Genomic DNA, 19761 nt, shown 5'->3' on the forward strand with positions numbered 1-19761 from the left:
AGAGTCGTCCTATTCGAACAGTTAAATATTCCTATTAGAACAGTAATGGAGTAATGGCTTGTGCCCAGCTAGATGCACACCACATTTCCCAGTGCAGCCGAATAGCACATCACGTACGCTGTTAGCAGTATCACAAGCCGGTATCCCAGGTCTAGAGCTATGCTGATATGTCGTAATTGCAGCAGCGAACCTCTTTACGAAGTATGCAATTATGAACAGCCGTGAAGGGACTGTGAGATGCGTCATATCATCCCCGTGTTATGCTATTTCTCTTGATAGTATATTATGCTAACGTGCGGCACTGTAACTCAAAATTGAAGTGCAGGCGTATGGCAAACCCGACCTTGAGGGTAACTGTAGCTTGTGGCACGGGCCATTACTGTTCAAACAACTAGTCTTCAACTGTTCCTGGAATTGCCGTTTTTTGCTTTTTTTTGGATTTTCACAGCATTTTTAACCTCACCTAAGGCTTCATTAGCGCCGTCCCAGTCTCCTCTATCACGCGTTTTCATCTGAGCAACCATTGGACACCGTTCTTGATCCAGCAAAGGCGTAATTCTTCTGATAAGATATAGATACTAATCATGTTCCACTAATTATACTGCTACAATAACCCAAGAATCCCTAGGACAAGAGCTCGACGTTCACCCGCGTAATGCTCCCCACCTCCTCAATCATGTCAATGCTCAGAGCATCAGCCACATCATCCTGCATCTCCCAAATCTGCCCCCGGACGTGGCATCTCTTGCCCCAGCAATACGGTCCTTGCGCCATTGGTGGATCTTCATCATCAAGGTCACTCGTGTGTGCGCCGTCAAAGAGGTTGAAGTCCAGCGAACTCAATCCCGAAGACTGCTCCCACGGTTGAGCGCGTCCGGCCATGAGGACATCGCCGTCCGCATCGACTTGTCGAATACTGCCATCTCGCTGAGCAGCATACCTCAGCTTTGACTGACATCTCCCGGTGTTCAACGCCCAGGTTTTGGCCCATCCCTCGGCAGCAAATGCCCAGATGATCAGGTCTGGGGACGAGTTGAGCGCGATTTCGGTCAGATTGCCGCACACCGCCACCACTTGTCCATGTATCTCGACTGGGTATGGGCAATCATCCCCAAATGGATCGCTCAGCAAGTCGATGGCGCCGTATACCGGCTCAGGACGACCGAATTCGCGGTCGCCACGGGGGCGATATCCGGCAGATCGAGCTTCCCCATCAGTTCGGCGTATGTCATGAAAGATGTCGGGAGGCACTGTGTAAAACACAATGAGCTGCTGGTTGGAGTCTCCGTCGCCTCGTCGGCCAGCAGCAAAAGTCGCTACGACACGGACACCATGCCGCGTATCAGCTCCAGCAGTATACAGGAGCGGCACAGGCGAATGTGCTTGTGGAGGGGGGCGAAACCACAGTTTTCGGAGAAGACGAGTAAGAGATCCCACGGGAGCATCAGTCCCCAAACAGAGACTCCCCGTGCGAGGATCGGTAAACAAAATATGGTAACCATCGCTCAGCGGCACTGCCCGGAAGTGATCTGCACTAGCAGCAACCAGGCGTCGAAGAGGGCTGTCTCTCGGCACATTACGGCTCAGGAGACGTTCATCGTCGTCTTCATTAGCACGGCCGTTCGATCCGCTGGCCTCTAGATAAACGTCTCGGCCATGCCGCAAGTACCAAGACTCGGCATCAAGGCAGGACACCACGGCCGTGCTGCCTGTCCCCAACAGCGAAGTGCTGAAGCCGTGGACAATGCCCTCGAGTAAGTCCATGGGACCACCCAAGCCAGCAGCTGAGCTGATTAACCTCAGCTTTCTTGGCGTGTCGACTCCCCTGCGTGGCGGGAGGAAGTAGAGAAAGTCGCTCGGAGATGTGAGCGGGAACCATCTACTGAGATCCTGACCAGTCATGGCATCGACCCAATGCAGTTCAATCCCAGCGGAACATCCGAACGCCACGCATTTTCTCTGGGGGCAGATGGCCACCGATCGAGGAGGGTCGTCTGGATGGCAGATGTTGCGATAAACCGATCTCGGGCCTTCCTCCAGTGGCACAGGCAGACAAGGCAGCCGATTCTGGCATACACAGGGCGTCGATGACGAAGCTGCTGATGCGGATGAGGATGCGGATGCCGAAGCAGAAGCTGAGGTAGACGAAGATGCAATCGCAGAAGCGAATGCAAAGGAAGTGTCTGCCGCATACTCCCCAGTAGCAGGCGCCTCATCCGTCTGAGGCGTCGAAGGGCTCGACGTGCCCGTTCTCTCCGCCATAATATCACACACCATGCCAACGCGTCCCTCCATCAGAAAGGCCACAGAGTATCGCTCTGCCGACGCATCCATGCTGCACGAAATCACTCTTCGCGGACACAAGATTCTCGTCACAGGCCTTAACAGCCCCAACGGCATCCCCTGTCTCCGCCGAATCGGCAATGCCCACATCAACCGCTCTGGGAAACACACATGGTTCAGTTCGTATATGTAGACGACGCGGCCATGCACCGCCATCAGGAACCTGCCACACAGGCTCACAGTAAAGCTCATGGCCCCATGCAAATTCCCAGGCGTACTTCCAGGCACCGCGGCACTAAAATCCGTGTGTCCAACTTCCACAAAGGCAGGCCTATGCTGCCACCGGTGCTGTTCGCCCAACAGGTTGCACTCCCGTGCTAGCCACTTGCTCATGATGTCCTCACGGCTGAGGCTCGAAGCCGACGCTCTTCTCATAGGTGATAGGATGCTCAGCATGCTGCTCCACCATCCTCCCTGCTTCAGCATGCTCGTAAGCAGCTCGCGGTCCAACGACGCGAGGTACCAAATTCGACACGTGTGTCTCGCCGCATCAAAGTCCACGGGAGACAGGTGGTAGTAGATCTGCTGCAGCAGCTCGTTGGGTAATTGCATAGCGCCAGGAACATCTACTCCTCAAGTCACACATTAGTACTTCTCTCTACACCATCAGATTTGAGCTCACCATCTTCGTCCTCTTCGCTCCCATACTCCCCCCCAAAGATCTTCTCCACATCCGCCAACTGCCCGGGAAGCGCATAGATCCTCCTGTCGCCGCTCGTCACCATCGCGACGACGGCCATGGTCTCGTCAGGCGTGCTCATGCTCGCGGGTCGCTGCCAAGATCCTCTCGATCTCGTCGACCGAGCTCCGGCAACGCCTCTCGAGACGAAGATTTGCGAGGACGTCTTGCAGGCTGGCCTCCAGGACAGGAGGCTTCTCGCAATTTCCTTTTCTGGGTATATGTATGTTTTCTCTGTGGTGCTCTTCCAGGTCAGGGGCAATACTTGATAAAAGAACGTATGTTGTGATAACTTAGGTTGGTCGTGAGGGTGTCAAGAACAGGTAAGTGGGTGGATGCAGATAAGCGATGCTTCGTATTCAGCAGGAAACGGCGATACGCCCATGTAGACATTCTTGTTGACGTAAATTAACTTCTTGTCGAGCTCTCCTTCATCAATCTCCATCGCTCCTCCTTCAAACTAACACTCATATAAGTCATGCAAAGAAAGGCGCTATCTAACTATTTCAGTGGTATCGTTCTTGCCATATGTAAAAGCGGCAAAGGGCAAGAGGGAACTGCAGCCAACGTGGAAGGAAAGAGATATTGCAAGGGAACGTCGCGAACAGGGAAGGTAGTAAGAATCAGCCATGAATCGATAACGCCGTGGTATGAGAAACGAAAAATTAATGAGCAGAAAACAGCAGGTTCGACATCCCCAGATAGTGCGGCCACCGTATTCGCATACCCAAGTAAAGGCCCTTCACAAAACGCAGCCCATCTCAAGTCAATCTCGTGTTCGGCTCATCTTGAGTTTCGGTCACGTCGCGCTGCGTTAAGCCACACGTTATCATCCCCAATGCCTAAAGAGCTGTCTGCATTGGGCAGCACCAGTGTGGGCTGGTCTTCTTCAGACCCGTCCGCGGAACCGTCTTCTGATTCCTCGTCAGTCATTACGATCGGGGGCGGATCAGTGTAAACCCACGGGCGCTCGAGACTGAAATTGGTCATGTTAGCATGCGGCTCATATAGATTTGAAAGAGTGGTACTTACGGCACCACGAGACTCGGGTTGACAAACGTCAAGCCCTTCTCCTTGAGTTCGTCCAACGTGCTGCCTCTACGTAGCATCTCTCGTGATTGAGAGCGATCCGGGCTAACGTCATCAGACTCCTCCTCATCCACAACAGCCTCATCTGCGCCAGAGCCTTCTGCGGGCTTGATGGCTCGCAGGGCAATGTACTTCATCAACGGGACATACCGCCTCTTGAAGTAGTAACTGTACCAGATCGAAAAGGGGATGAGAGGAAAGACAGCCACCGACTGTATAAAAGCCGAGAGGGATGCAATCTGGCCAACCATAACAATCTCAAACACGACGAGCCCGACGACGATGCGGTAGCAAATAATCGGCCACGCGCCTCCCGTCGCATGTTGCGGCTGGTCCATCGCATACAAGAGCATGTGCTTGAAAGTGAAATACCCGATCGCGAAATAAATTGTTCCAAAGATCAGAATGGCGAATCCCCACCTCAGCACGCTGTATATGATGCACAGGTTGAACACGAGCAGCGAGGTTGGAAGATAGAAGCCGTACTGGAACACAGGCGGTTTCTTAAGCTCCGCATAGTCTCGCGGGGTCCGAGCCAGGAAGCGGTTGATTGGGAAGAGGAAGACGCTTCCGACCTCCAGAATTCGGAAGGGCATCAGGCCAATGCCTTGCAGGATGATGAAACTGATGTAGAAGACGGACAATTCTTCCACATCAGCCGCGATGGCTCTAGGGATCTTGCTTGTGTCTTTGAGAAAGTCTTGGAGCACGCTCCAAAAGTCGACTCCCGTTTTCGAAACAGCAAAGACGAAGAAGGTGTTGAAGAAGGTGAAGAAGAAGTTCTTGGAGATGAGCGACAGCTCAACGTCGCCATGAGAGATCATCCCCTGGCGGTTGGACAAGAAGTCGTAGAGATATGGGACAGCAACGTTGAGCAGCGACACCACCAAGGTAGGGACGCCGTTCTGAAGCAGGGAGTGGATAATGGGATGATACTCGAGCCACTCGGAGAAGGAGGGCAGGATCTTCTGAATAGTGCATATACTGAGCCAAGAAGCCAGAAATACCGTAGGGAAGATCCAGACAAGGGTGAGAATTGTGATGAAGAGAGTAATCGTCCAGGCCTTGATCCGTCGCACCGCACGAGGTTCATATGTGTTCTTCCACACGATATCCGACGGCGATGGCGCAGCCTTGGTCAGGAACCGTCCAGGTCGAGGATCAATGCGGGCCTGCACGACCAACTGGCAAGACATGACAGAGTCCATGGTCACGAGCACCATATCCGTAGTGTTGTACTCCTTCTTCCGCGCGTCGTGCACCTTGTCGTCGAGTCTCCGGAGCTTCTCCTCGTAATAGTCAATGGCATCGACCCTTCGACTTCGGAGTCCAAGAAAGCCATATCGCAGCGAAACTTGCGGTCGATCGCCTTCGCTGAGGTGGACGTGAGCTTGCTCCGAATCGTCTCCCAAGAGCCGCCAGTTCTCGCCAGTCTCCTCATCACCTTCGCTAATGTGTGAGTCGTTCCGTGAAGATTCCGTATGGCCATTTCGGTCGTTGCCACCATTGGCGGCCAAGTGCCGCTGCTGCTTGCGGTAACGCGCCCAAGACACCTCCAGCTTATGAAGGATCTTGTTCCTCTCCTCCATGATTTCGTCCAGCGCCTTCCAGTCTCGACAGATTGATACGGCCTCGACCTTGCCAATGCCGAGCTTCTCGATGACGGCTCGTATGCGCGCTTCGGTTCTGAACGATGACGGTACGCCAGTAAGGCGAAACGTCCGGTCCGTAAGAGTGGACTGTGACCCCAGATAATCTTGCCTGTACCCAATGATACGGATAGTCTCCTTGTTGATGAAGTAAATCGTCAATGCGACGAAGAAGTAGGTGAAGAAGACGTAGGCCCATAGGAACGTCCTCTCTCGGCTCTTGTCCTTTGGCACTCCATCTCCCGCCGCGGCCAGCGATGCCGAGCCCAGAGGCAAGCCAACCGGCTTATACAGGTCGTCCCAATTGTCGCCATCGTCGCCGGCCGTGTTATTGCCTCCCAGAAGCGGTGAGAAGTTGCGATAGCTGTAGTTGATCGGCCATAGGACAACCACGGCGAAGAAGGCCATGATGGCGAAGATGCGGGTGGACATTTTGAAAAAGGTCAGAAACTGTATAACCACGTATTAGTCGCGCCTGTCCTCCTCGCAAATTGACCTCGATAACCGCCGATAATACGCACCACAAACGCATCGAGTCCCGCCGACGCCAGAATCTGCTGCTCAGACACATTGTACAGCCTGGGGATCCATCCGAAGAAAGAGTCGGTCAGCGCGGGCAGGCCAATGTTGGGATCAAGGCGCCTCTTGCGCGCGGCATAGAGCGTCGGCCATCGCGGGCGCAGGATCTAGAAGCATCCAACCAGGCTCAATTAGCATCCAGCAGCGACCATCGAAAGAATGCGGCATGTTTGTGGCATCTCACTCACGCAAAAGGCAATCAGGGCGCCGACACCCAGAATCAGCGACAGCACCAGCTGCACCTCGAGGTCGCGCACCGTCTTGGACGCCGGCCGGACGTAGTCCTCGCCATCGCACTTGTCTGGTTTCACGTTGTCCCCGAACATGATGCTTCATTCTCCTCCCGTGTCCGGGCTGCAGAAGAGGCGAGAGTCGAGAGAGGAAGAAGCAGAAGCTCCGCGAACAAGGACAAGGAGAGGTTGCATAGGAAAGGTGGGTTTCAAGATTCTGTTGTTAGGGGAAAAGTCTTGTGACGTAGCTTTTTAGCTTGATGCACGATTCATGCACTAACTTTGCTGCTACAGCACTCGAGCGCTGCAAGTTACAGCACCCTGAGCTGCTCCAGGTGAACTGCTTTGCTGCTCTGGGTGGCAAACCAGCACTGATTGTATGAATGCATCCATGACGATGCACACCGCCACCACAGCCACAATCAGAGGGACGTCACCAAGTCAGACAACTTAACCTGGAGGCTGCACTTTCATGTCAACACAAAGGTCAATACTTCACTTTGAGACGCTCTACCAATCCATAAAAAAGCGTTCAAATGCAGACCCCCAAAAGATACTTCAATATCCAATCCACGTGGCTCTGTCCCCATTGGCCATGACTCCTCCTCTCAAAGTGGTCCGATCAGACGTCCATTGGTCTCGTCGTTGGGCTCCCATCGCTCTGCCTAAGCGGCAAACACCACAACCCAACGTCCCAGCTAGGCAAGTAGCAATGGATACAGCTCCAATCAGCTGGAATGTATGGGGTAGAAGCAGACCCTACATATCCAATTATCCGGAGCATCGTGGGGGTTTCTGTGATGAACCATGCAGCGATTGGGGATAAAGAGCCCAGACGAGACATATGATGCCCCTTTTTCAACCAATCCAGAACCCCCGTCTTATCCTCTCGTGAGAAAATCGCAAACAGTTTCGCTATCGATTTTTACAATGCGTCCAATTGTTATGGGTTAGTCCTGTTCAAGCTCGCCCGTTCACGCGCCATGAGTCCTGGGGTCCTATAGCGGCAGTTTCGTCGCATCCAGTTGACAACGCAGACAGGAGGGATTCAACTCAAAACCCCGAGTTTCACAACCATTCTCACCTCATTGTTCACGACATCTCATGCTCAGTCCATGTATATCATGACCGCAACCCGAGGACGCAACCCCTCCATGGGGAGAAGCTCGGCGGTAATAACGCATAGCCATCGAAATTCGGGCCCGACGAGTTGAACCGACACATTGCGACACAGAATCCATTCCGTGGCACATTCCGAATATACCGTTCAAATTACCATGCCTTGCCCAGAAAAGTCCTCGTTGGAGGCCGCCGTGTCATCATAACAGAAACCGAGTTGACCTCATCCCAAAGTCCTACAGCCAGTGAAATCTGCGACTTGGTTGCCTTCCAACCACTGTTCGGCGTCGCATATCATCCGGCAATTGGCCAAGCCCCATGTGAAAAGCATGTGCCTGGGGTGCCACAGCATATGGAAACCGTTTGAGTGATCTCCAAGGAAGTTTATAATTCCAAGGTGCCTGTTCACGAAGTAAAGGGTAAACAAGCTTTCAAACCTCCACTGCCTGCCATTGGATCACTGTTTTGGAAGAGCTTGTGAGACGTGGGAAAGGCGCAATATCGACCAGAAACCCACCAGCGGGTGTGGCACAGGGCTTCATGCTCTCACCGAAGAGGAAGTTGGCCGTTGTTCGCAGGAACGGCCTTGATCATGTGCTTGGCATTCTGAGACTGTGTCAGACCGGGAACAGCTTCCGCTGGTCCTGTGCTGTTCCACAGAAAGCCGGGCAAGGACAAGCTGGGCTTCTTGGGCGTGAATCTTCAGCCATAATGGTCTGCCTACCATGATAGCCACGTAATCCTTGCCATATTGGATGCTTCTTCCTTTAGGGCTGCCCTTCTGGGAGCCGAACCTCAGCAAAGGGACGCAAGGGCGGTGCCGCTGGGAGGATCCAAGTGGCATCAACATGGCCCATTCCGTCAAGCTGCATAAATTTGCAGACAAGAAACGCAGGCGGACGTTGCAGGACCTCGCAGAGGCACATGATAGCCATATCACGACACGAAAGCAATATGTCGTCTGTGAAGCGCGTGCATAGAGGCCCTAGTCTTGGCTTTGCCAAGCCTTGTTGCTGGGCGACAGACTGATACAAACAACGCATCATTCACCGGACAGCTGGAAATCAGAAGCATACTTGAAGAATGTGGCCTGACTGGAGTACCGTGGCTTGGCGTCGAGTGCCCCTGCGTTAGTGTAGTACGACCGACCAGAAGTTCGAGATTCTGCGAGGGAGTCTCGAGAGTAACCATTGCCGCAGGAAAAGGATCTTTGTCAGATGCTGTACCCCATATGAGCCCTGCCTCGGCATGGCGGATGCTGAGTGGACGGATGGCCCTATCGGAGGCACGAGCCCGTCGGCAAATGGTTTCATGGGCTGATACTTTGCTTCTTTTTTCTCCCACTGTCCCAAGAAACACGGGTAGCGGCCCAACATCCAAGGCTTCGGCACTTCTCAGTCTGATGCCTCGGAAGGGCCAGAGGGAAAATAAGATTGTGGGGTAGAAGCATGACACGGAGCGGTCAAAGGTTATCTCTACCTCATGAAACTGCTGGGACGATATCACCGTGACTCCTCCAAAGCTCGTCGTATAGCATTCCAAGCTGCGAATAGCAACCGACAGCATACTGTCGGGAGTCCTCACTCTGACTGTTGTGAATCATGTCGAGGAAAGAGGCCAGGCCAACTTCTTCCTGCTTGGTAGAGAACAAGGAGCGGTGAAAGCAGGAGAAGGTGGACGCTCGATGAGATAGCATGCTCTCCCATGTAGATTCGTTGCTTCTGTCGTACACTGCAGCCGCCCGTTGCAGCATGTCTCAAGATTATGCTCAACCAAACACGTCACCGAAAAGCACCTACCACAAAGGTAACATATAGAACATCTCAGCGAGCCATCTCCACCTCATCGCTCCAACCGCATAGCAGCACGAAATACCAGGGGGGCGAGAATGATGTCCTTGGCATAAAGATGACGAGCAAGGAAATTCGAGCGATGGACGTGTGTAGCAGTGGCTGGATGTTTGACAAGAGGACTGAGGGCTTCCTCTAGGAGCAGAGAAGCTGGGATGAGTGTTCGATGGAGCCTAGATCTTGAGACATCAGCATAAGCTCATATCAAAACAGGTCAAGATTGACACCAAGAGACTTCTGCGCCAGATCCATTACACAAACGACAACGTTCTTTGGCCGTTCCGCCCAACCGATGCAATGCATGCCCAAGACACGCTGAAGTTCCGATCCCGCATGATCCCGGTCGAGCAGCATAGTCTAGGCACAACCATCCATGCTGTGCTTCCGTGTATTGTATGATAAGGGCCGAAGTGCACGTCAGCTTCATAAATGCAGACTTGCCGCCAATAGACGGCCATATATGAAGGCGTGTTCTTTACACACATGTACAGAATGGACCGTGCGGTGGGCTGAGCGATATGTGACATGTTGGGATTGGCCGAGAGGAAGTTTCCTGTAGAAGACGACCGCGGGTTGGGGTTTTCCATCAGATGGGAACCGGAGAAGCAGAATCGACAAGTATAAAGAGAGAGGGTCTCCCGATGAGAAGAGCCCGTGTTCTCAGAGGTTTGAGCTCAACACTCTGCCAAACAGCACCAGATCACCGCTTCTTGCAACTGATATAAATCCTCTGACCTGAGAGCGGTCTGCATCCGTACAAGATGCCTCAAGACAGCGTTACTACCTCGCAGGCAAAGCCACAAGCAAAGAATAAGCCCAGTGGGTCCCTTCCCAAGACCAACAAGACATGCAATCTCCGGATGGTTGAGAGAAGAATGCTAACACAATCGAGTTTAGCCGTCTCGCAGGTGCCATACGGGATCCAAAGATTCACGACTGAGTGTGATCCCTGGCTGGCTCCTGGGACTGTCATTGGCATTGCAACGAGCAACCAAGACGGTCGACAAAATACAAAAGCCAAGAACGATGATGACAGGTCAACGGTGGCCACTCAAGGCTCCGGCAAATAGCCTTGTGATGTTCGCGGCCGTTGTGGACTTTGCCCCGTAGGCTCCGGGGAAGTGGGTGAATCTCAGGAGATACATTGAATCGGTGGTCGTGAATGAGTTAAGAATGGTAGTTGTATAGTGTTTTCGACTTGCGTCTCGTGGGATTATTTCTGATCCGGGTACCATCGCCAAGTTTGATATGATAGGGCGAATCGGTTGGGGGAATGAGTTTGAAATTGAGCACGGCCCTTCATGCAGATGCTGAGGCTGAGGCTGAGCATTAACGAAACTCGAATAGGAGATTTAAAACATGTCTTGACGGAAATTTCGGATTTGCGGTGTCCCTTGTACTTTGTATGTAGTAATCTGTAGGTGCCAGAACGAGTAGCTGTCGAGAGCGTCGTACTGCTTGGCACAGCCTCAGGCCTGCATATACTTCGTACCGGAGGATCCTGTAGGTCCTGGTTGGTTACGGGATAGTACTCATCCTCCGAGCCTCGTAACGGCCTGTAGTAGGTAAGCAGCATCGAGAATTCTTCCGCCAGCACAAGGCCGAGGATTGCCCCGAGACGGGATGGAATCGGGCCATAGCGGTGATGGCTTCTGAGTCCCCGCACTGTTGCCAGGTGCTCTTCGGAGTGTCGGAATATGGAGCAGAGGGCAGGCCATATAGATGCCACGAGACGAGCCGCAGTAGTGAACAAGGGAGCGGTGGAAGCAATATCGAAGACGGTTCCTGGTCATGACTTTGTTTCCCCGGCTAATGGGCAGGGTCCCGGCGCGAACACGAGCACGAGGCTAGAACGAGAATTGAGATGACGGACCCAATCACTGCTGAGCCCCTGTTTCGGAGATCATAGATGGGTGACAGGGGGTGAGAGACGTGCGACTGCCACCGGGCACGTACCTGCTGCCAGGCACCAAGCACAAGATGTAATATTAGCAGGTGGTCAGCCTCGGGATTCTGTCGCGCACGGCTCCAGCCTTGAAGTCGTTGGTCAGGCAAAGAAGGACAGGATGAGGGTTTATTCTTCTTGGAGTGTGTGGTGGTTCCGTCGGCATTATGTAACTGCACCTTCCAGTCTCGGCACATGATCCGCGGGCAATCGATAAGGTAAGGCACAACTTGAGCTGTCCAGTGTGCAGGTACCGGTACCGACCGCGCGCAGAAATGACGTATGGGGCATTAGGGGCCAAGGGACGAAACACTTGTCTGAAGGACTTGCATATTGACGGGAGACGGCGGTTGTGAGAATGACTATTTGCAAGTTACGTGTATCTTGGGATTCTGCGAGTTGTGTTGGCTGCGAGGATCAACTCGTTCGTTGTGGTGTTGCGTCTGTTCTTAGTAATTGTTTGATTGTCCGCGGCTGTATGCACTTTGTACGGATACTTGCACCCCTAGCAGTGACAGTCGGTTGCATTTACCCGCCCTCTCCGCATTCCGCTATCGAAAGAATACGACATGAGGACGCACTAACATCTGTCGTCTTGACTGCGAATACACCGACAGCTGTTAGCGGAGGGCTCACCCTATACATGTTCACGTCTTGTGCAGTGCATCCTTTCACGCGCATCAAGTTGAAATTTCTTCAGCCTCTTATCGTGATATCAATCTCATCGTCAAGCACGAAACCTATACTCCTCACCTACTATCCTCAGGGCTCCTCCTCCTCCTGCTCACCCCCCCCCCGTCAGACCCTCCCCAGGCCGCATTTCCCGCTGACGCACCCCCCCATGGCCTGAATACGGGCTTCCACAGGCCCTCGTTGGCTCCTGACGGGGCCCGTCTTAGCGCTCGTGGGCTGTGTCAGTTGGAAACGGAAGCCCAACCAGGGCGCCACAGCCAATACGGCCAGGCGCCAAGTGCTGGAGCGTCCACTGATCCGAGGGATCCCTCCCACTATTACGGAGTCCCGACTGCTGGACACACGCTCCACCCATTCCAGTCCCTGCGCTTCCACTCTATTTTTCCTTCTCTCCTCCCCTTCGTCTCGAGCTGACGCTCGTCCTCGCCATTCCTCGACCTCGACTCGCCGCCAAAACACCAAACTCGCGTCCATCGCCAGGCCCTTCCGCGTCGGACTTCCTTTCGCTACTTTGTCGCTTCGTTTTCCCTTTCGCTCGCCCGACACGCGCCGTTTCCGCCACTGCCGGTCACGCTCAACGCCGAACTCTCTGTGTCCTCTCCACAATCGCCCAAGCCACGACGAAGACGGAAAGAAAAGCAAGGCCTCTCGAGGAGAGAATAGGATCCGGTCCTGAAGACGGAAATACGACTCGCTTGGCCCTCGCCTAACTGGACGACGATTTTCCCGAATTTTTTTCACCTTTGTCTTTTTCTTTCTCTCCTCTTCGCTCGCGCATCTCGACCCACGCACGGTGTTTGACCAAGCGTCGTTTCTGAAACAAACAACAAAACTTTTCGACATCTCTCTCGTTTTCTCCATTGCTTAGGACTTGACGCAGGCGTCAACAATCTCTCAAGCGGTTTCTCTCATCCTCCGTGACGGATCTTCATCGTACATATTCTTCGACTCCTCCTCCCGCCTCTGCGCCTTCATCGCCCGCTCCACCACGTCACAATGGGTAATCATAAGCCTCCCTGCTCTCCCACTTCCGAGCGGTCCGTCTAACAAGCCCGCAGCTGCTCAAGCGCCCATCACCACCCTCGTGCCCTTTGCCGATCGCGCCCAGCTGCCCGCCTGCGCAGCCGCCTGCGGCCACCTCTACGATGCCAACGGCGCCTGCGTGCCTCCGGCCATTCCCACCAACACCCCTGCCGCCTACACGTCGTGCTTCTGCTTCGACCCTCGTCTTGCGCCCTTTTCCACCACCACTGCCGGCGTATGCGACAATGCCTGTACCGGCGACCCCAACGGCCTCGCCTCCATCACGAACTGGTACCACAGCGTCTGCAACGTCAAGAACGTAGCTGCGCCCACGACCACCAGCACCACAACCACCACCACCGGCAATCCTTCCGCTCCCCAGCGGACAGACCAGGCCCCGAGCGGCGACTGGTAGGCCATCACCCCAGCAGCCTTACTTGTTTCATTTCTCAGATACTGACTATCCGTGCTCTCCCGCAGGATCTCCAACCACTGGCAATGGGTCGTCATGCTCGTCATCCTCGTCGTTGGTATCGCCGGCATCTGGATTGGCGCCTGCATCTGGCGCCGCCGCTACCTGCGCAACCGCGAACTCCGACGACAAGCCGGCGGCGGCAACACCAACTCTTGGGGCTCTGGCGTGCCCGCCGCGGAAGCCGGTGCAGGCATTCCCATGACCTACCAGGACAAGGCGCATGCGGCCGCCGCTCTGCCGAACTTTACTTCCACCTCCGAGAAGCGCGGCACGACGACGAGAGCGAAGCTGTGGCCGTTTTCCTCATCATGAGAAACAAAAAAAAGGAGTTTCCAGGCAATGAAGAAAAGAGATGGGATGACATGAGGACATTTTATACAGCAGCCTAATCAAGACGCGCACTACGACACTTGCAACTTTCATACTCTCTTTTATTTTATCTTTCATCCTGGACAGATGTCGCCTCTTCCGAAGAACATGTTGATCGAAACGACTACTCTTTCACATATAACTCATCAACAAAGCTCAGCAAATCCAGCAGGCTCAAGCCTTTCCAAAGCGCGACGGGCTCAGCAGAACAGGCGCTCCTCATCGACCACATTACTCCTATTCTCATACATTTCATTTACAACATCATTTCTGTTTGAATTACTCGTTGGATTTGCGGCGTTGGTTGCGTTTTGTATGCTTTTTTTCTAAAGCTGATGGGATCTTGCTTGTATCTTCAAAAACAAGGGTTAAGGAGTGGATTGGGGGAAAGAGAAATTAGAAATTTGGGCGTCTTCATACCCAATTTCTTCCTTTCTGGGACATGGATTGACTCGGAGCATGGACTGTGAGACGAGGCACAGAGAGATGTCATATCGCATCATATCATATCGCATCTATATCATACACATTTCAACATTCTATTGTAGGCGCTCGTCACGAGTGGCTCTGCTCTGTGGGCAAACATTGCATGTAGTCGAAGAGGAACGAGTGAAATATCACATTCTTTTACCGTCCATGTTCTTGCGGCTTCATGATAACCATGTTTACCTTGATAATCTCACGCCCTCCAGGATGCTTCCTTTTTTTCTACATCATGCTGATATCGTTTACTCATGAATCTTCGTGTTGCATAGGTACGTTAAAAAGGCATCGTCTCTCAATTCTTCAAACCATCCTGCACTTCCATCGCGTCCATGTACAAATCGATGAGACAGCCGGCGGACCATGCCTGTGTCGGGCTCTGGAAACAGACCGATATTAGCATAATGAAAACTCAAAAAGGCTGACGGCAATGAAAAAGAGACAACTCACAGAATCGGGACAGAATTCTCCATTCTTTTGGGTAAGCTCCGTCAGACCCGCCCAGGGGCTCTCGCGTATCGCCCGCTTGCACCCCGCCAGCCGTCTCGTCACCTGCTGGAATGCTTCCGTCCTGCCCTCGGCCGTCTTCCTCCGCTGCAGATCAAACTTGAGCAGCGCGCGCAGGAAGAAGCCCGTTGGCCACAGCCATTCCGGCCCTTGGTGGTAGTTGCGGCCTTTGCTCGTCGCAAAGTCGTGGCTGTCCTCGCTGTTCCGGTAGTACGGCCGGTAATCCTTGTCGGCAGGGTCCAGAGTCGCCATGCCGGTGGGCCCGCGGATCGTCGAGTCTGCAAGACATAGCGCGTGCCAGGCATGCTTGGGGTCAAAGAGATCGGTGGCCACCGTCATGGCGATGGCAAAGTTGGGTCGCAGCTGGTAGTCCTCGTACTCCTTGCCGGACTTGTACAGATCCTTGTAGATGCCTCGTCGAGCGACGACACTGGGATTGACATCGTACTTGGCATCGTCTTCGGGAGACAACGGCACGTAGTAGCACTTTTCGAAATTGGCCTTGATGAGATCAGCCCACTCGGTCCAGGAGACGGCCTTGTCCTCTGCCGTCTTGACACCCGAGTACGCAAACTTCCCTTGCTTGCTCAGCTGTTCTACCCATCTCAAGGTGCTGTAGAGCAGGCCGGTGATTTCAATGGCGGCGCCATCGCGAGGAGTCCCGGGGATGCCCTTTGAGCCGGCCTTTTCGCTCTCGCCCATCTTGTCCATCCAAGTGCCGCAGTTGAACTGGTTGCCGCCAAAAATGATACCGTTGCTCCAGTCGACCTTGATCTCTTGGTTGAAGCCTTCGTCTCTCATCTGCGAATCGATCTGGGGTCCAGCATTCGCCTCGCGGAACTTCATTCCTGAGGCGTGTCGCTGGAGAGCCTCCTGTATGATCTCTTCGATTGTGCTCTCGACAGAGTATGTTCGCTCATCATCTACTGGGAACCAGGTGTCGTCGTACGGGAGGAAGCGACGCCTGACCTTCACCTTGAGCAAGTCAAGTCCCTCGGGGGCGAAGCGAGTGTAATCCTGAATCGCCTGGAGGAAGAACCACACCGAGTCTCGTGAGTTGTAACGCGGTGCGGCACCGCTGCTCAAAAGGTTGGGGATCATGCCGTGCTTCAACACGCTGGCAAAGGCAAGTATGTGCTCCTTTGCCTCGGCAAAACGGCTGGTGCCAAGATAGAGTCCGCGAATGGAGATGAAGACGTCGCGGCCCCAGCATCTCGCCCACTGCACTGCAAAGTGCGGCAGACCAGCGGCAATCGAGGGCACCTGCTTGTCTGGCCACAAAGAGGCCGACTTGACAAGTCCTGTCTGCTGGATGCTGACCAAGGCCAGGCTGCCAAGGAACCACTGGCCCTTGGCCACATGTTCGTTCATCAGCTCAAAGGCACGATCGCAGCTGGCTCGGTACGCGGTGCGGATGGCCAGTGCAAAGTATCTCGGCAGTAGAAAGCTAGGGATGGCCCTGATGGCCTCGAAACGCTCCCTGAGCCAGGCTGCTGGCCCGGAGAGACCCTCACTGCCGAAGGCATGGCTTTGCTTCTGAATCCGGCCCACAATGTAGTCCAGTGCCCAATGACCGTCTCGCAGGTTCTGGCAGATCGGGTGTCCAAGATTGTTGTCGTGAATGATCCCTTCGAGGACGCTCCACCAGCCTTGCAGTCCGGCATAGACGAGCTTTCCATGGCCGGGAATATCATATACCCCGTCCTGCCCATCGGTGGCATCCCTCTCCTCTGCCTCGCACCGGTACAGCAAAAAGTTGAGATCAATGAGATTCAGATTGGCCCAGGCCGCCTTGGCGCCTGAGGTGACGTAGTTGTCCAAGCCGGTCGAGTGTTCTGCAGTCGGAATCCAGGTCTCGAACAGAGCAATGCTGCCGGGAGGGAACTTATCCCGCACGGAGATTGTGGTGTCTTGACCATGGTACTCCATCTTGATGCCAGGAACATCTACGACCTGGCTGGGGAGGCCCCGGAGGAACTTGGTATCGCTCTGGACAGCCTTGACGGTTTCCTCCCGGTCATCGACCTCAAGCATCCAGCTACCCAGGTGGTTGGCTCGAGTCCCCGTTAGCAGCACAGGATTGAACTCTCCCCTTCCATTGCCGTATCCGGGGAACGCGGTGTGGGCAATGAGGAAGTAGCCCTTTCTGGACTCGGGATGCACTCTGTGCACAGTGATGTATTCTCCCTCGTGGTGGATGTGCGTCTCGTTGTAGCCGTCTTTGCCCATGAGGGTGTGGATCTGGTTCAAGAGCTTCTTGATGCTACCAATGCCGCCCTTGCCCCTGCCCACCTTAATCGTTGCGGTTCTCGACGATTCAGACGTGTAGAGGCGCTTCTCATTCACGAGATCCACCAGTTTGGGGTAGATTTCGTCGTAGCCCATGACGCTTCCAGTGGCGCTGGAGCACATGTTGACCAGAGCGGCGTTGGGCAGCGTGTCTCGCGCATCACGCTTCTGCGCAGGCGGCTCGTTGTCGTGGGTGCAGTCCATAAACAGGGCGTGGACAGGTGATGGTCGTATGGTTCGGATAATCTCCCTTGTGAGGTTTGATTTGCCTTGGGAGCCTGATGGCGTATTGACATCCGACTTGGAGATGTCGTCCACCTCGAAGCTGCCAATAGGGCGACCGCCGTGTCTGTGGACAAGTCTGCTCAACTCTCCCGTGCTCCACGCCTGCATGGCTTCGCGGATGAGAGAGCTGATGCCGAGACGTTTCACAAAGACGTAGTCCATCTCTTCAGAACCCGTGAAGAGCTCGGCAACAACGTAGAGGTTGGGTCGAACTCTTCGAGCCTCGTCCAGAATGTGCTCCGCAACGTGAATAGGGGTGGAGTGACAGTTGTCGATGCGGAAGCCGGCAAAGTGCTTGGCCAGCATCCGGGCGTACTGTGTCATATGATCCCACAGCCATGGGCTATCCTCCCGGCTGGATCCGTATCGCAGCTTGACGCAGTCTCCCCAGACAATGACTTCTCGCCTCAGGTACACGCGAGAGTCGGGTCCGGCATTGTCTACCAAGGCGTTACCACCCCATACCCAGCCATTGTTCGCCAGCGCCCTCTCTCCCGGAGCGAGTTTCGCTGTTGTTTCGTTTTCAGGCAGCCGGGAAAAGTACGTCTCAATGATGGGATTGGCGGCATTGATCGGGCCCAGCTTGGGCCCATGATCGTCCATGCGAACATACTTGATGCGGTTGAAGAGCTGTTCCAGAATCTGGTTGAGATCCCTGTCGTATTCCTCGTAAAAGGGCACATTGATGGCATCGAGGATCTCGACAATCTTGGCCTTGGCAGCCGTTGTGTTGATTGTTTCTGTGCTTTCGCCCTCGTAGCGACCAAAGGCAAATGAGAGCAGGGTAGCAGCAACGTTGGGCTCGACTCGCCGGCGGAATCGTTCTCCTAGCCGGTCAGTGCCCTGGAGAGCAAACTTCTTGATGAACTCGACTTGTTCCTTGAGCTCTGCCGTCTTGAGATGCTCAAAGTCGCTCATCGTAGCAGAGCCGTTTTGGGGCGGGACGGCTTTGCCGCCAACCCACGCCTCGACGATTTTGTCGGCATCTCGCTCGACATTGATGGCATAGTACTCCCACAGCTGAAGCTCGAGAATGACGTGTTTCTTGATGCCCTCCATGAGCTGCAGGAGGTCCTCTGTGGTCTTGATATCGACGGGCAGTCCCAGCTTCTCCAGCTGGCCGCCAAGCTCCAGCAGCTTTGTATCAAGCTCGTAAGCCGACTGCAGCCATGGGGCCGTCACCAAATTGTAACCGGCCTCGGGATGCTCTTCTAGCCACTTTGTGTTGTGTGCAGTGTGGTTGAGGACAATGTCGGTCAAGCTCAGCAGGGAGTACTTCTGCTCGAGACTCTCGACCAGCTCCTCAATGTCCTTCTCGCCCCGGGGAAAGCAGGCGGGATCCCAGCCCAATTGGTCATACAGACTGTACGGCGAGTTTGAGCTTCCTCGGACCTGCAGAGGAGTAAAATGTATCATGTTGTATCCCCTCTCGCTGATGCCCCGCAGGTGCCGCTCCCAATCGCCAGGGAAGCGGCCCATGAGCTTGCTGATAATGGAGAAGAGCGACAGAGCCGGCAGCGGCAATGGCCGGCCATCCAGCTTGAGGCGAGGAGCAACATCGATGTAGTACACAGGCGTCTTCTTCAGAGCCTCGTGGCGGTCGGAGGGCTTTGGAGCATCGTCGTCATCGAGCTTGGGCAGCTCGGCATAGGTGGTGTAGAAGGCAAAGACGCCGGACTCGTAGATGGGGATGGAGATTTCGAGCGTGCGGTTGAAGTCGGGAGTCAGTCTGGGGAAATCGTATGTCAGCCTCGCCCAGAGAAATCAACGAGATATCAACTCTGGCTTACTTGTACTCTCGAAAGTTGTCCCGCCGAAACTCCTGTCCCTGCTCCGGGATGTTGACCCAGAGACTGCCATTGCGGCACACCGACGACGTGCCCTCAATGGCGAACCGGATCGTGAGCGGATCATCGCTCTTGGGCTCGAGATAGATGTACTCTCCCGCCACCTGAGGCGAGCCGTCGTCGTTGAGCGGCAGCAGATAAACCTCGGTGGTCGTCATGATTCTTGGGCTCATGGTGGAAAGGGAGAGGGGCCCAACGGCGGCTGCCCCGCGGCCTGGTTTTGTAGCTGGCCCTTTGGTGGGCTGTGATGACGCTCAGCGGGCTCCAGGCGTGCCTAGGCGGTTGCTTAGCAGGGATCGGCTCCGGT

General features: G+C 54.4%; 4 protein-coding genes across 4 annotated transcripts; 1 reads left to right on the forward strand and 3 right to left on the reverse strand.

Moving 5' to 3' along the window:
- Nucleotides 1-624: 624 nt before the first annotated feature.
- BBK36DRAFT_1117355 (hypothetical protein) lies at nt 625-3083 on the reverse strand (the record flags this gene model as incomplete). Its single annotated transcript, XM_024890340.1, has 3 exons — nt 625-2757; nt 2845-2912; nt 2966-3083. The coding sequence occupies 3 exons, from the start codon at nt 3081-3083 to the stop codon at nt 625-627; spliced, it is 2319 nt and encodes a 772-aa protein (XP_024750141.1).
- Nucleotides 3084-3805: 722 nt separating this feature from the next.
- BBK36DRAFT_1168343 (DUF221-domain-containing protein) lies at nt 3806-6665 on the reverse strand (the record flags this gene model as incomplete). Its single annotated transcript, XM_024895169.1, has 4 exons — nt 3806-3998; nt 4055-6210; nt 6282-6446; nt 6528-6665. The coding sequence occupies 4 exons, from the start codon at nt 6663-6665 to the stop codon at nt 3806-3808; spliced, it is 2652 nt and encodes an 883-aa protein (XP_024750142.1).
- A 5093-nt stretch (nt 6666-11758) lies between these two features.
- BBK36DRAFT_1198532 (hypothetical protein) lies at nt 11759-13986 on the forward strand (the record flags this gene model as incomplete). The annotated part of the gene is made up of 7 exons (XM_024897040.1): nt 11759-11835; nt 11996-12000; nt 12108-12167; nt 12250-12500; nt 12587-12743; nt 13076-13610; nt 13680-13986. The coding sequence occupies 7 exons, from the start codon at nt 11759-11761 to the stop codon at nt 13984-13986; spliced, it is 1392 nt and encodes a 463-aa protein (XP_024750143.1).
- An 835-nt stretch (nt 13987-14821) lies between these two features.
- BBK36DRAFT_1118191 (glycoside hydrolase family 133 protein) lies at nt 14822-19627 on the reverse strand (the record flags this gene model as incomplete). The annotated part of the gene is made up of 3 exons (XM_024890449.1): nt 14822-14905; nt 14977-19336; nt 19398-19627. 3 exons carry the CDS (start codon nt 19625-19627, stop codon nt 14822-14824), a joined length of 4674 nt encoding a protein of 1557 aa, XP_024750144.1.
- Nucleotides 19628-19761: the final 134 nt, after the last annotated feature.

This window comes from Trichoderma citrinoviride (genome assembly GCF_003025115.1).
Source record: "Trichoderma citrinoviride strain TUCIM 6016 unplaced genomic scaffold BBK36scaffold_6, whole genome shotgun sequence".
NCBI classification, from domain to species: domain Eukaryota; kingdom Fungi; phylum Ascomycota; class Sordariomycetes; order Hypocreales; family Hypocreaceae; genus Trichoderma; species Trichoderma citrinoviride.